The sequence below is a fragment of the Patagioenas fasciata genome, chromosome 1 (assembly GCF_037038585.1).
Source record: "Patagioenas fasciata isolate bPatFas1 chromosome 1, bPatFas1.hap1, whole genome shotgun sequence".
NCBI classification, from domain to species: domain Eukaryota; kingdom Metazoa; phylum Chordata; class Aves; order Columbiformes; family Columbidae; genus Patagioenas; species Patagioenas fasciata.
Window position 1 is genome coordinate 172,103,944 of NC_092520.1, and position 12,439 is coordinate 172,116,382.

A 12,439-nucleotide genomic window follows, 5' to 3' on the forward strand; every position below is an offset into this window, starting at 1 on the left:
TAATATGTGATGGTAGCGTTATTTTGATTTGCTCAAAATGAATAAGAGGGCATCTCTCAGTACTAATATAAAGCTGCCTGTTTCCCATAGTCCTTGCAGCTTTGAATTCTGTTTGCTGTCTGAGAATGAGGGACAGAGTATCTTTGACTTTAATTGTAATACTCCTGAATTCTAACTGGATATAGTGGATAAGTGAATCGTAGTTTGGAAATGACAGGCTGAAATGAATTTTATGTAGTTGGGCTCTCCTTTTTTCTGGAATCATAACACCTTCCATCATGTATGGTGTCTTCTGTGGCCAGCTGATGGCTCTGGTTGAATACTAACCATAGAAAGGAAGAAAAGCTACCATTTCTTTTATGCTAATATGTTCAGTGCTTGCCACCACAGGTAGAATATTTAAGCAAAGAAATACTCCTGTCAGAAACACTACAGAACTTGTGCCTGCCGATCTTCTTTTTTCAGTGATTTTAGAAAAGATAAAAGACTGTGCATGATTTCTGATCATTTGTGTAACACAGCCCAAAACATTTGGGTAAAAATCTTTTAAAATGCAATCAGGGAGCAGTATGATAGTTACTCCTAGACACCTCTGTATGCCAGGAGAGAGCGCATCCTTACTTAACATAGCTTAATTTCTCAGTGACTGTTCATCAGTTTGTGGTAACTCAGTTTGCTTATGATCTGTTGAAAGATGCACATTCTCAGATAATTGACCAGGACAATACATCACCTAAGGTCAGGTTTCATAGCTGCAAAGTATTTCTTTGGACCTCCTCTTGTTCTGAACTTTAGCAAAGCCTCTTGCTATATGTTTGTGTTATGGATGAATATTTAGCTTTGATGATTCTGTTTGTCCCTCCATGCTTACAGGGACAATGTCTGTTCAGATGATTTATAAATGTAGAGAGTGACGCTTTGTTCACATTGTTTACTAACCTTTTTTTTTTCTTCAATTTTTGATGTTCTATATCAGGTATTTACAAATGTACATTTACTCATAAGAAGTTGGGAATCACCAAAGAACAACTTGCAGGAAAAGTATTGCCCCATCTGATTCCTCTTAGTATTGAGAACAATCTTAATCTCAATCAGGTAAGAACATGACTATGTTGCATCCTTTTACTTGGTAAATTGGCAGAGAATAGATCTAAGCATTTGTCAGGGAAAAAATAATACATTACTGTATGTCTTTGTCTGTTGCAAAGGTAAATAAATAAGACCTAAAAGCCATCCAGTATTACTGTATTTGCATTTTTAAAACTTGTTATTTTTCAGTGGATTTAACTGATCTAGTGTAAAGTTTCAAAATTAATACTACCACCTTCCAAATATCCTGCAAAAGCAGTTAGCTGCTAACATAATTACAATTCACATTAAAAGCTAAAGTACAATCCTAACGTTTCTTCCTGTGCTCTTTTCTTTGTAAATGTTGTAGATAATGTAGAAGTGCATTTGTAGAGAGTTTGGGTTTGGTGGTTTTTTTTGTTGTTGGTGGTTTTTTTAATCTGGTGATATTAATCTATATTTATTTTATCCAGGTTGCTCTACATTTTGGATTTTTTTTTTTAGTAATATATATTTTTCACAGTTTCAGTATACACTCTGCTTGTAGTTAGGTATCTAGTGGAAAATGGTGAATGTAGTTTATATATTATTTAAAAATCTGCAGTTTATCTGATATTGTGTATTGTGAGTTATGAGATGCTACCTTTAAAATTATACATGTCTGAATTCCATCACTGCAAAATACAAACTTGTATGTTTCTTTTACAGTTCAATTCTTTTATTTGTGTTATAAAAGATATGCTTAATAGATTGGAGGCAGAGCATAAAACAAAACTTGAGCAACTTCATGTCATGCAAGAGCAACAGAAGTAAGTGTTTATTTACTTGTGTATTAGAGAAGGAGCAAGTGAGCAGAGATAAAATTTTAATTAATTTTTTAGCAAATATGCAAAAACTCCAGCCATAGCAACAAAAAATCTGGGTAATTCTTGCTTTGCTACTTGAGAATTACCCCAAATAAGCACAGTTGTCAGCCAATATTTATTAGTCCTAGGATGATGATTATATTGTCACGTCAATGGTTTTATAGAGTAAAGTCTTTTACCTTTATACAGTTCAGTCACAGTTTATTATTTTGAGTCACTAATTTTAAAATAACTCATTAAATGTAAAAGTTATACTGAGCTCCACAAGTACAGTTTATGTCTTGCTTCTATATGCTGACTTCCTTTTCTGTAGTTGTTAACATAAACCATATGGAAGAAAATGAACACTTCAGCCTTTTAGGAGGCTGTGATATTTGAAGACATTTAGAGCAATTTTATGGAGTCTGATATGAGGTGACATTTCTGAGTCAAACTAACTTGGGCTACCCAAAGTCTGTGTCACGCTGTTCAAAAGGAAGAACTAAGACCATGTGCAATGATCATTAGGAAACTTCACAATTTAGAATATTAACATTTTCCAGTTTCCTGCAGGCATTCTAAAAAAATGTCAGTGCTCTCATAATGCAGGGTTTTTCTTATTATTTAAATGCAGAAGAATAATCTGCACTGCTGAATTAGTGTGGTGGATGTGACTGTAAAGCTCTCTTTTTGTAATTCGTATACTCTGTACCATATAGATCTTTGGATATAGCTAACCAAATGAGTGTATCTGAAGAGGCAAGATCTAGTAGTACAAGTAATCAGGTAAGTGGCAATATTTTAGTGAGTTACTTACATATAGAAATCTGAATTTTAAAATTGCTTAGTTGATATTTATGTTACCTTAAATTACAACATCTCAAATAACTAAGTTTTGTTTCTCTGAACTTAAACAGATTGACAAGGTATTTAATACTAGTGGAACTGACTTTCTAACTAGTGGATCTGATAGTAAAGAGAATGAGATGTCATCAAAACAGAAAAAGGTGTGTCTTACGTCTTTTGGAATCCTGTTACATCTGTCTGTCTAATACAACAAGGCTGATATGGTTGCATAATAAGAGTATGTATAAATGTTTAAAGCTTTAAAAGAAAAACTGGTTTTGTGTAGCACAGCACCATACATAGTCACATGTGAAGGTCCACTGAAAAACGCTCGAATTGTATCCTTGAATTTCTGTGAAAGCCTTTTGTTAAAAATAGCTTTGTAGAAAGTAGGCAGCAATTAGGATTATAAATTTTTGGTCATTTTCTTTCTCCTTCCTGATAGATTTCAATGAAACTGAAACTCCAGCAGTGGATTTAGATAGGAAAGTCAAAATAGGCAACTTTATGATCAAATAACAAACAGAGATGAAGATAAAATGTAGAATTTCATGTAGTAGCAGAGACTAACATATACTGTACAATTCAAAGTTAAGTGAAAATGAACAGTTGATATGGGGATAAATACAAGCAGCAAAGAAAAAGTATGACCTGACAGAGAATATTTAACACAAACATAAACTATTGTAAAATTATTTTAATGCTATTTATTACGTAAATGACTCCCTAGAATTTATACATGTTATCATTTCCATTTCTAGTTATCTGAACCCTCTCACTAATTTTAGACTGAGAGGGAATGATTTTATGATTTTATCCTTCATCATTAACAAAAGTAGAGTTAAAATCCTAAAAAGCCTCTTAAGCAATCTTAAAATAGAATTCGCTCTCTGACTCCATGGTCACTTGCAGCTCTATATCAAGTGTTAGTTGGTAACCATATAAAAAGAAAAACTGTGAGGAACACTTTTGCTGATGACAAAGCTAAAATGGTTTTGTTGTGATATCTCTTTATTTGCGATCTCCTCAGATTTCTCATTATGCTACTTTTAGTATTGTTTTTATTTGCTGTAAGTACTTTTTAGTGATATGACAAATATAATAGATTTTATGCTTATCCACTTTCTCTTTTGTATAAAAAATATGTATTGTTCTACTGCATGCTGAAACTACAGTGCTATTTATGAAATAAAAATATAAATGTGAGAATAACCATTTCGTGCAACTTAGTGTCAGTACTTTCCCTTTTAAAGGCATCGCTTACACTTGAAGAGAAACAAAAGTTAGCTAAAGAACAAGAACAGGCACAGAAACTGAAAAGCCAGCAACCTCTTAAACCACAAGCAACTGTAATAACACCTCCAGTGAAGCAGGTGAGAAAGGACAAACTGCTGCACTGTTTCCAGTGGAGCTGTGATGCTTTTTTCCTCTTAAGTGCTGTATTTAGCATTTTTTTATCCTCCTGTGACTCACCTTTGTTTTCACTGATAGTACAATGACACAGCTGAAAAAAAGTTAAATAAATTTTAATCTGCCTTCCATTCGCATCATTAGCAATATTTCTTACTTTTTAAATTGCAGGAGTTTCCAAAAAAATAATTATTATTGGAAGGCCATTGTTCTAGATAAGGAGAAAGGATGTATTAAAAAAGGTTTTGCTTGGAAGTGTTTATTAACTAAATATTTAAAAAGCTTGGTGCATGTAAACAAATGATCAGAGGGCTGGAACACATTTACACCTTTCCTATGAGGACAGGCTGAGAGAGCTGGGGTGGTTCAGCCTGGAGAAGAGAAGGCTCCAGGGAGACAATATTGTGGCCTTTCAGTACTTAAAAGGGGCCTATAAGAAAGATGGGGACAGACTTTTTAGCAGGGCCCATTGTGATAGGACAAGGGGTCGTGGTTTTAAACTGAAAGAGGGGAGATTCAGGCTAGACATGAGGAGGACATTTTTTCCAATGAGTGTGGTAAAACACTGGCACAGGTTGCCCAGAAAGGTGGTAGATGCCCCATCCCTGGAGATGTTCCAGGTCAGGCTGGACGGGGCTCTGAGCAACCTGATCCTGGTGAAGATGTCCCTGCTCATTGTAGGGGGTTGGGCTAGATGAGCTTCGAATGTCCCTTCCAACCCAAAGTGTTCTATGATTCTATGAAGCAAATGTCACAGTAGCACTTTGTATATAGTCTGAGTTATCAAATTAAAGCTATGTAACAATTAGTTCTAAGTAGCAATGAACAAAAGTAAGCTAATTGTTGTTGTATATAGTTCCAATTAATGTCCAGTTCCATGCAGTAAATTATAATTTTTGAAAAACGAATGCCACTTCTGCAGGAGCAATGATAAAGGCTGTTGGTAGAGTATTTGTACAGGAAAAGCATTTAACTGCCTTTTTTGTATTTTGCAGACAAAAGACTTGACAGATACCTTGATAGACAATATGTCATCTTTGACTAGCCATTCTGTCAACAAAGCTAATGTCGCATCTTCAAACAGCTTCTCTTCTGTCCCTTCTGTGGGCGTTGGAATGGGATTTTCATCACCTATTGACAACACAAAGAGAAATATCACAAATGGACTAAATACTAATATGGCTTTCCAGACTGCTGGATTCAGTATGGGAGCTGGCCCCACCACTCAGAATTTCTTCAGTGGTCCAACTGCAACAGCGGCAACAAAGATGAACATTGTACCGACTGCCAATATGCCAAATTACAGTCCCATGAATGCTGCATCTGCAATCTCTCCACTGACACAACAAAACAGACCCCCAGATATGTCTGCTTTAGATAATCTTTTTGGTCCTCAAAAACCCAAAGTTAGCATGAAACAAATGGCTCAACAGAAATCCAGCCAGTGGGTTAATCAGTTTGTACCCCCACAAGGGTCCCCAAGCGCAAGCAGTTCAGTCTTGGGACCGCAGATGAACATGATAGGACAGGCTGGCTTTGGTATACAGGGTAATCCTTTCTTTGCTCCTCAGAACTTTGTACAACCAGCAAACACAATGACAAACAGCAGCTCAGCTAGTAATGACTTAAAAGATCTTTTTGGGTAAAATGTTTTGTCTCCTTCTTTCAAAGATCAATGAAATTTGGATCACGGGGAAGCTGATGGACGTGTTTTTTTGATTAGTAAAAGCATGACTTGGAAACACTTTCAGCCCAGCAAGGTAAAGACTTTTGCATCAGAAGAAACACTTGATTTTGCATTCACCTAGTTCTGCACTGGAATTGTGTAAGTGCAAAGTCATCTTACATGCTAAAGATTTCCTGTCTCTGTATCAAACAGCAGAGCACTGAAGGTAGGGTGCATATATTCAATTGAAAAAGAAGCAGCCAGGTATTTCAAAATTATTCAGAAGTTTGCTCAATCGACTTCTATGAAATTTCCTACAAAATTTGGTTTCTTAAATTCTATAAAGATGCTTAAGGAGTAATAACTAGTGAATGCAGTCCTGCGGCCCAGTCCTTTCAGTGTCTGCTGAATTCCTATTGACGATTTGTGTTTGGCACAAACTGTCGTTTTGCCATATGACAGTTTGCAGAAAGTAGATTCTTATGCTGCCTGAAAAAGTTTTGTTAGCCATGTTGCATAGAAAGATCTCTAACCAGTAACTGTGCAAGAGGCTACGAAGAGAAAATATTTTGCATTTCTTCTCTTAAAATAAATGTGGTAGTAAACTACAAGAAGATTCAGGAGGCATAAGAAGTTGGATTAAAATTTTGAGCAAGTTTGGGATGTCCTAAGAACACTATTCCAATGGTCATGCTGTTTTGCAACCTGTTTTATAATGCCAGATCCTTGTTACCAGCCACATAGCAAAAGCAACATACAACTTAAGCAGCATTTTAAAATACATGTGGTGACACATTCACATTTATTATATATTCCAGTGTTTTGGCTAATTTGATACTACTTCTAACTGGTGGGGAAAAAAAAAATACAAGTAGTTATGGGATCTCCTAAAAAGAATGTTTTCTGTAAAATTCAGATGTTGACTGCCCCGACTGTGTAACTAAGCAGTTCTGTGTAACTAAACACACACTGTTTACTTACACAGAAATATCTTAGATTACTTCATAGATTTTGGCTCCACTGGGAAGATGGAGAAGGATTGCCAGATACAAGTTACACATGGTGGTGTGAAAAAGCACGCTGCCATAAATTGCCTTGATTAGAATAAACTATTTCATTTTAATTTTGTTTTAATTCATTATGAAGGATATGTGAATATGAAGTGAGTTCTCAAATACAGATTTTTAAGTTCTACAGTATAGGGTAAATACAGAGATATTTCAGATCCTTTTTATTGTATTACTCCAAATTTAATAAAGCTCTCCAGAAAATTAAACAGTAGTTTCTTCTGCTTCCCAGAAGGTGTGTGTTCAGCTTACCTGTGTTAGAATCTCTGCTCTGTCAGATACTACCATTGGGTTTTAACTTTTTCTTTCCTGAGAATTTCGGGAGCTTTCTTACATATTTTGAAGACTATAGCTGACTATTTTGAGAAGGAAAGAACTAGTTACCTTTTTATGGAAAGCCTACATACTTTATTTTTCAAAGCCTTTCACTGAAGAAATTGTTCTTTCATTTGCTGCTTAAGAAACCAAAGGGCCTTATGCTGTAAATGTGACTTGTATTTTGTTATATTTCCATGGTTCTAAGTGGTAATAGCATTAAGCATATTTCTTAAAAAATGATTTATGTATTATAGCTGCTGCCTTAGTCCTATGATTTTAAAATACCTGGGACCAGTGAAATTGTGGTTAGAAAACAATACCTAACACATTGTGATGCTCTTGTGCAGTTAATATTCATGGAAATCATTGTAGATTATGTTAAGATATCTGTGTAAACTTAAGTACAATACTAGAACTGTTAAACTATTTAAGTTAATTTGTGGTTACTAGTATTCTGTACTCTCAATCACACTGATGTCGTCTTTTATGTCAACTTTTGAAAGCAACATTTTGTTAGGGTAACAAAGTAAGCCTTTGAAGAATTATTTGAATCTGTATTCCTCTAAATTATTTCAAAAATGAGTTTATATTTAAAATAACATATCTTAGGACTATACAATGTATTAAATTAATACATCCATGGTAAAGGCAGTCTTAAATGTCGGTGTCCTGATCTGGAGTTTCATTCACTGATCCCTCTGAACTGGGGGCTTTTCAGAACTGGATTTTAATTCAACCTATTGGAGGGAAAATTAACTGAAAAGTTTTGATCTGATTTTATATACTGGACCTCCTAAACTGTGGGATTTGGGGTATGTGCTTTTGGCATGAGCTATCTGAGAACATAAGGTGGTTTGTAAGAACAAAGTAAAAAAAAAAAATCTTACAAGTTCAAATTAAGAGTCTCTTCTATGCAGTGGTAACGTGATGGAATATGATCTTTATCTGGCTCAAGTAATATGGTTTGTTTTTTCTACTTATATTTGAGAACATGATTTTAATTTCTCTCGTTTGCCGCAATTTTCAGAGTGACCAGAGTGGGAAAAAAAAAAAACAAAACAACAAAGAAAACTGAAAACGATGCTTATGAAAATTTTAACAAAATTTCCCAGTTATTTAAGGATAAAAAAGAAAAAAAACTTGTAGATTCTTCCTGGTTAGCATGTCAGGAAAATGGGGGTGTGTGAAGTTCTCTAATTATATTTCTTCTTAACTTAAAGGAAAGAGTAGTTGCCAGAGGTAAGTCACCAGGGTCATGTGTCACTTGGCTCCTGGTACAATAATTTTTCTTTAGGAAGCTGTATCCAGTTGATCTCTCCACATACAAGTCGTCATTCTGAGGCCCTGCAAGAGGCTCTTGTGGCCAGAGCGGATACCGTTGTCTGAGAGCAACAGTTGTACTTCACGTCCACGATGTTGTTTGGGAAAGAACAAGAGGAAGAGACAACATTACAAAATGTGGCCATTCCATGGGCCTTCTGTTTCTGAACGTGGGTGGAAAGCAGCGTTACATCTGCCTTGGCCCAAAGCAGAGAGACTGTCTAGTCCTAGTGCAAAACAAAATGGAGAACACAAGTTTGAAATTGCTATCTGATTCAGAGATTGCAAATTTTGTTGCTGAAAAAGTAACCTGGTGTACAATAAGTTCTTATTACAATGCCTTGAACAATACTGTAAATTACACAGAATTTCTGCCCTTTGTATTCAACATAATTTAAAGGAATAACGATGGAAACCTGGCAGGTTATATCATCACCTTACAGCATCCACCGTGTGCAGCCGCTGTGCTCACCCACTGCAAGCAGATCTCACCATGGAAATCAGAGCATGGTCTGGGCTGAACTGTCCAGCCCACCTGGTTTACTTCTCACTCATTTGAAAAGGGGGGTAAAGAGGAGAAAGCAGTAATTTCCTATTACTTAACTAATTAAATACAAAAGGAGAAATGAAGAGAAGTGGAAATAGCTGCATATCTTAATGACAAGCACGAGTTGTCCTTCGGCTGCTCTGGTGTATGCTGAATGAGTGCTCTTGTGCCAAGATGGCAATCTTTTCCATCTTAGAACTGTTGGTTCCATTTGGTTTTAAGTTTGAAAGTCTGGAGCATCCTCTGAAAACTTAGAAAACAAAGTAATCCTGCCAGATGGAAGGACTGAATTAGAGAGGCTTGAAAAACCTTACCTGCCGGAGCTGGTGGAGAGGGACCTTGAAAATACTGAGTTACAGATTAGCTGAGAAGCCTTCCTTCAAGAGGAGGGAAATGGGGAGCAAAATGACACAAGTGTTATTTTGAGGATGGAGGAGTGAGCAGATTTTCTGTTCCTTTTCATCACATGAGTGTCGTGAATAAGGCACAGGACAGTCTGTGGAACCTACTTGTGCGGGAGGACAGCAGTACCAGAGGCGTCTTTGGCAAGGGAAAGGGAGTCCAGCAATTATCTGGGAGATGGGGACAGAAACTTTACAGAGAACATGCGTAGAGTACCTACTTTGTTCTAATGAAGATAGTACGTCTTCCTCTCTTGATGGTGATGTGAATTAAAGATGTCCTGGGGGAGTTGTGGCCTTGCAGGTCTGCACAGATGCCCAAGTAAAAGGCTGAATTTTTGGATGGATAGGTGCAAAACATTTCAAGCCTTATTATTTAAAACTTCCTTTTCCTGTTAAGTTTTATCTTTTTAGCAAACCTCTTTCATATTTATCTGGAACTTTAACACGTGCCCTGATGGCCTTTTAAAGTAAGAAAAACGTGTGTTAACTTTTGTATCATAACCCCTCTTATAATATAATCTATGTCTGTAGATAGATAAGTAAGTGTGTATATAGAAGACAGGATTTTAGAGTTTTCAGTTCAATTGCACCAAAAAAGTGCAATGATTAAATGAGAAGATAGATTTGAATCAAATTCCACATAGCTTCCATACAGGCTAACAATTATATGATACTTTCCTTATCTATTATAAATTCACATGCTTTGTCTGCCGACATCTATGTGACTTAAGCAGAAGAGAAAGTTTTTAAAACATAAGTATATGAACACTGGATCTCTCATTACAGATGAAGTTATTGGACTTTAGAGTGACCTTTGTTTATTGATTAGGAGTTTTTTATTGGGAGTGGGTGGGCTATTGCTGATTTGTGCCATTTCCAATGAAAGAAATACAGGGAGGGGAAGTACAGGAAAAAATACCCTGTTGTATATGTGACCCTTTTATGTTCTTTGTTAAGACATATGCTGCATTTTATATACTCGTTGTGAACTTTTACTCTGAAATAGCTGTGAGGAAACCTATCTGGAGAATTTCAGATGAGTTGGTTGATATTCAAATGAGGTCCTGCCTTGTAACTGACTTTCCATTAGGTTTTGACTGCTTTACAAGGAAATTACACAAGGCAGTAAAACCTTGGATTCACACACCAAATCTTCTTGCCTTCTAGGCCTCACACTTTTGTCGAGAGAACAAATAAGCTCCTGAGGTTCTATTGTCTTTTAAGTTCTTCAAAACAATTCTAACTGCTGTACAGATTTCTGAGATGAAGTTGTAAATTAAAATGTGTTATAGTGAACTCAGGCCTTGTGCAAAATATTTAATACTTGTTTATTTGTCTAATCGTACAGTCTCTGTACTAGTGGCAGTTTTATGTTTTGATCGTAAAACATTAGAATTCTCATGAGATTTATAAAGTGATGTTACTGTAGTGTCAGCTGTGATTCATAATTAGAACTGTCATAGCATGGCATTAGTGTATAACTGGTTTATTGGACAGCTCTTCAAAAACAAATTTATTCTTGTATCAACTTTTAGATCAGCTACTTAAAGAATATGTATAAGGTACGATGACAGTTTCAAGAAATCCATATCACTTTGTACTGTGAATGAGGTTGCCTATGGAAATAAATGAACTTTTCATATTTTCATGTTGGAAGATATTTTTATTTAAAATTTCCATAAAATTAATAGTAACTAATTTAGAAAACTGTATCGCTTTGTATTTTATTCTAAATACATTTTGTCTCGTGTAATTTTGAGTCAATTTCTTAGGGTGGTTGCTGTCCAGACATCTGCAAAACATGATGACATCTTGCTGTCATGCAAGGAATAAAAGTCCTGGGTAAAAACTAACGCACTAGATGTCTTTAAAATTAGCATTACTTTTTCTGAAAGCACACTAAGCCCACATCAGAACCTGAGTTTCTGATGTTACACAGTGATCTCAGTTTGCATATTCGCTCCTTCTTGACCCAGAAACCAGCCCTTTCTCTAAGCCTTGGTGTCAAGCTGCGCTGCTTTGTCAGGCTTAAACTTTGCCAGCGCTCTGAAGGATGCTGCAACTCAGCTTTATCTAAGGTATAAATTGATCAGGTGTGAGACATCCAAGATCCTGATCTGCTTATAAGCATCGTTGTTGGCTGGAGATGGTGTGGGAGAAGAGAGTAAAAGGAGACATGCATTAGGACTTGAATGTCCTTTACTGTGGTAATGTTTTCTTTGTCCCCTCTGTTTCTGGACATTGGTAGGATCCACAACTAGTCCCTGTTTCTTAAGCAGGAAGGTCTCAGGTGCTGAAATGCAGATGTTCTGGATTGGTTTATTGTGGCTCAAAATTGACAAGTCTCTCATGAATCCAGATAACCTAAGACTTCAAACAGGAAAAGCTGGAGATCTTTGCAGTTGATTGTTCTTGGCCTGGAATACTTTCATATTGGCAGCTAATTGTCCCTGCTTCATCACTTAAATATCTTAATAGTCCCTCCTTTACATATGTCATACACCAGAGCTTTAGGTTAAGCCTTTTTATGGCAGTGTTGTAGAGCTGTTGTACCCTGTTTAGTCTGCAGTTGTGAGGAACGCAGCTCAGTAGGTGCAGGAAAGGAGCTGTTTGTGAGCAGTTAACAATGAGAACTGGTTCATTCAAAGTTCTCTTCCTGTTGCCGGACACAAATGCATTTTTTGGGGGGCATCTTAGAAGCTGGAGAGCACTGCAGTTCCTCAGTAGATTAGAAAACTCCCTCTTAGGGTGACAAGGTGGATTCCAATTTGTTGTGCCATACTTACCCCTAAACTTATAAACTAGGAATTCAGAAATAAACTCCTACCCATGCACAAACCCAAGAGCAGCTAAGTAAAACTAGTTATTCAAGCTCTAAAATAATTTACTAAGTATTTTGGGCATAAATTTTAATCTATAGATTTAAAAAACATACAGCTTTCTTTTTT

At 36.1% G+C, this 12,439-nt stretch overlaps 1 protein-coding gene across 3 annotated transcripts in view; it reads left to right on the plus strand.

Annotated features, from left to right (window-relative positions):
• The window catches only part of SCYL2 (SCY1 like pseudokinase 2), a 41,195-nt gene extending 30,062 nt beyond the window's left edge, over positions 1–11,133 (plus strand). For 2 of the 3 annotated variants that reach the window (XM_065838917.2, XM_065838926.2), the window contains 6 exons: positions 977–1,095; positions 1,777–1,877; positions 2,633–2,699; positions 2,831–2,920; positions 4,013–4,132; positions 5,165–11,133. In XM_065838917.2, coding sequence (XP_065694989.1) covers positions 977–1,095; positions 1,777–1,877; positions 2,633–2,699; positions 2,831–2,920; positions 4,013–4,132; positions 5,165–5,815 — 1,148 coding nt within the window. In that variant the 3' untranslated portion in view covers positions 5,816–11,133. The remainder of the gene's footprint in view (positions 1–976; positions 1,096–1,776; positions 1,878–2,632; positions 2,700–2,830; positions 2,921–4,012; positions 4,133–5,164) is intronic. The other variant, XM_071800457.1, reaches the window with a different exon arrangement.
• The last annotated feature ends 1,306 nt before the right edge of the window (positions 11,134–12,439 follow it).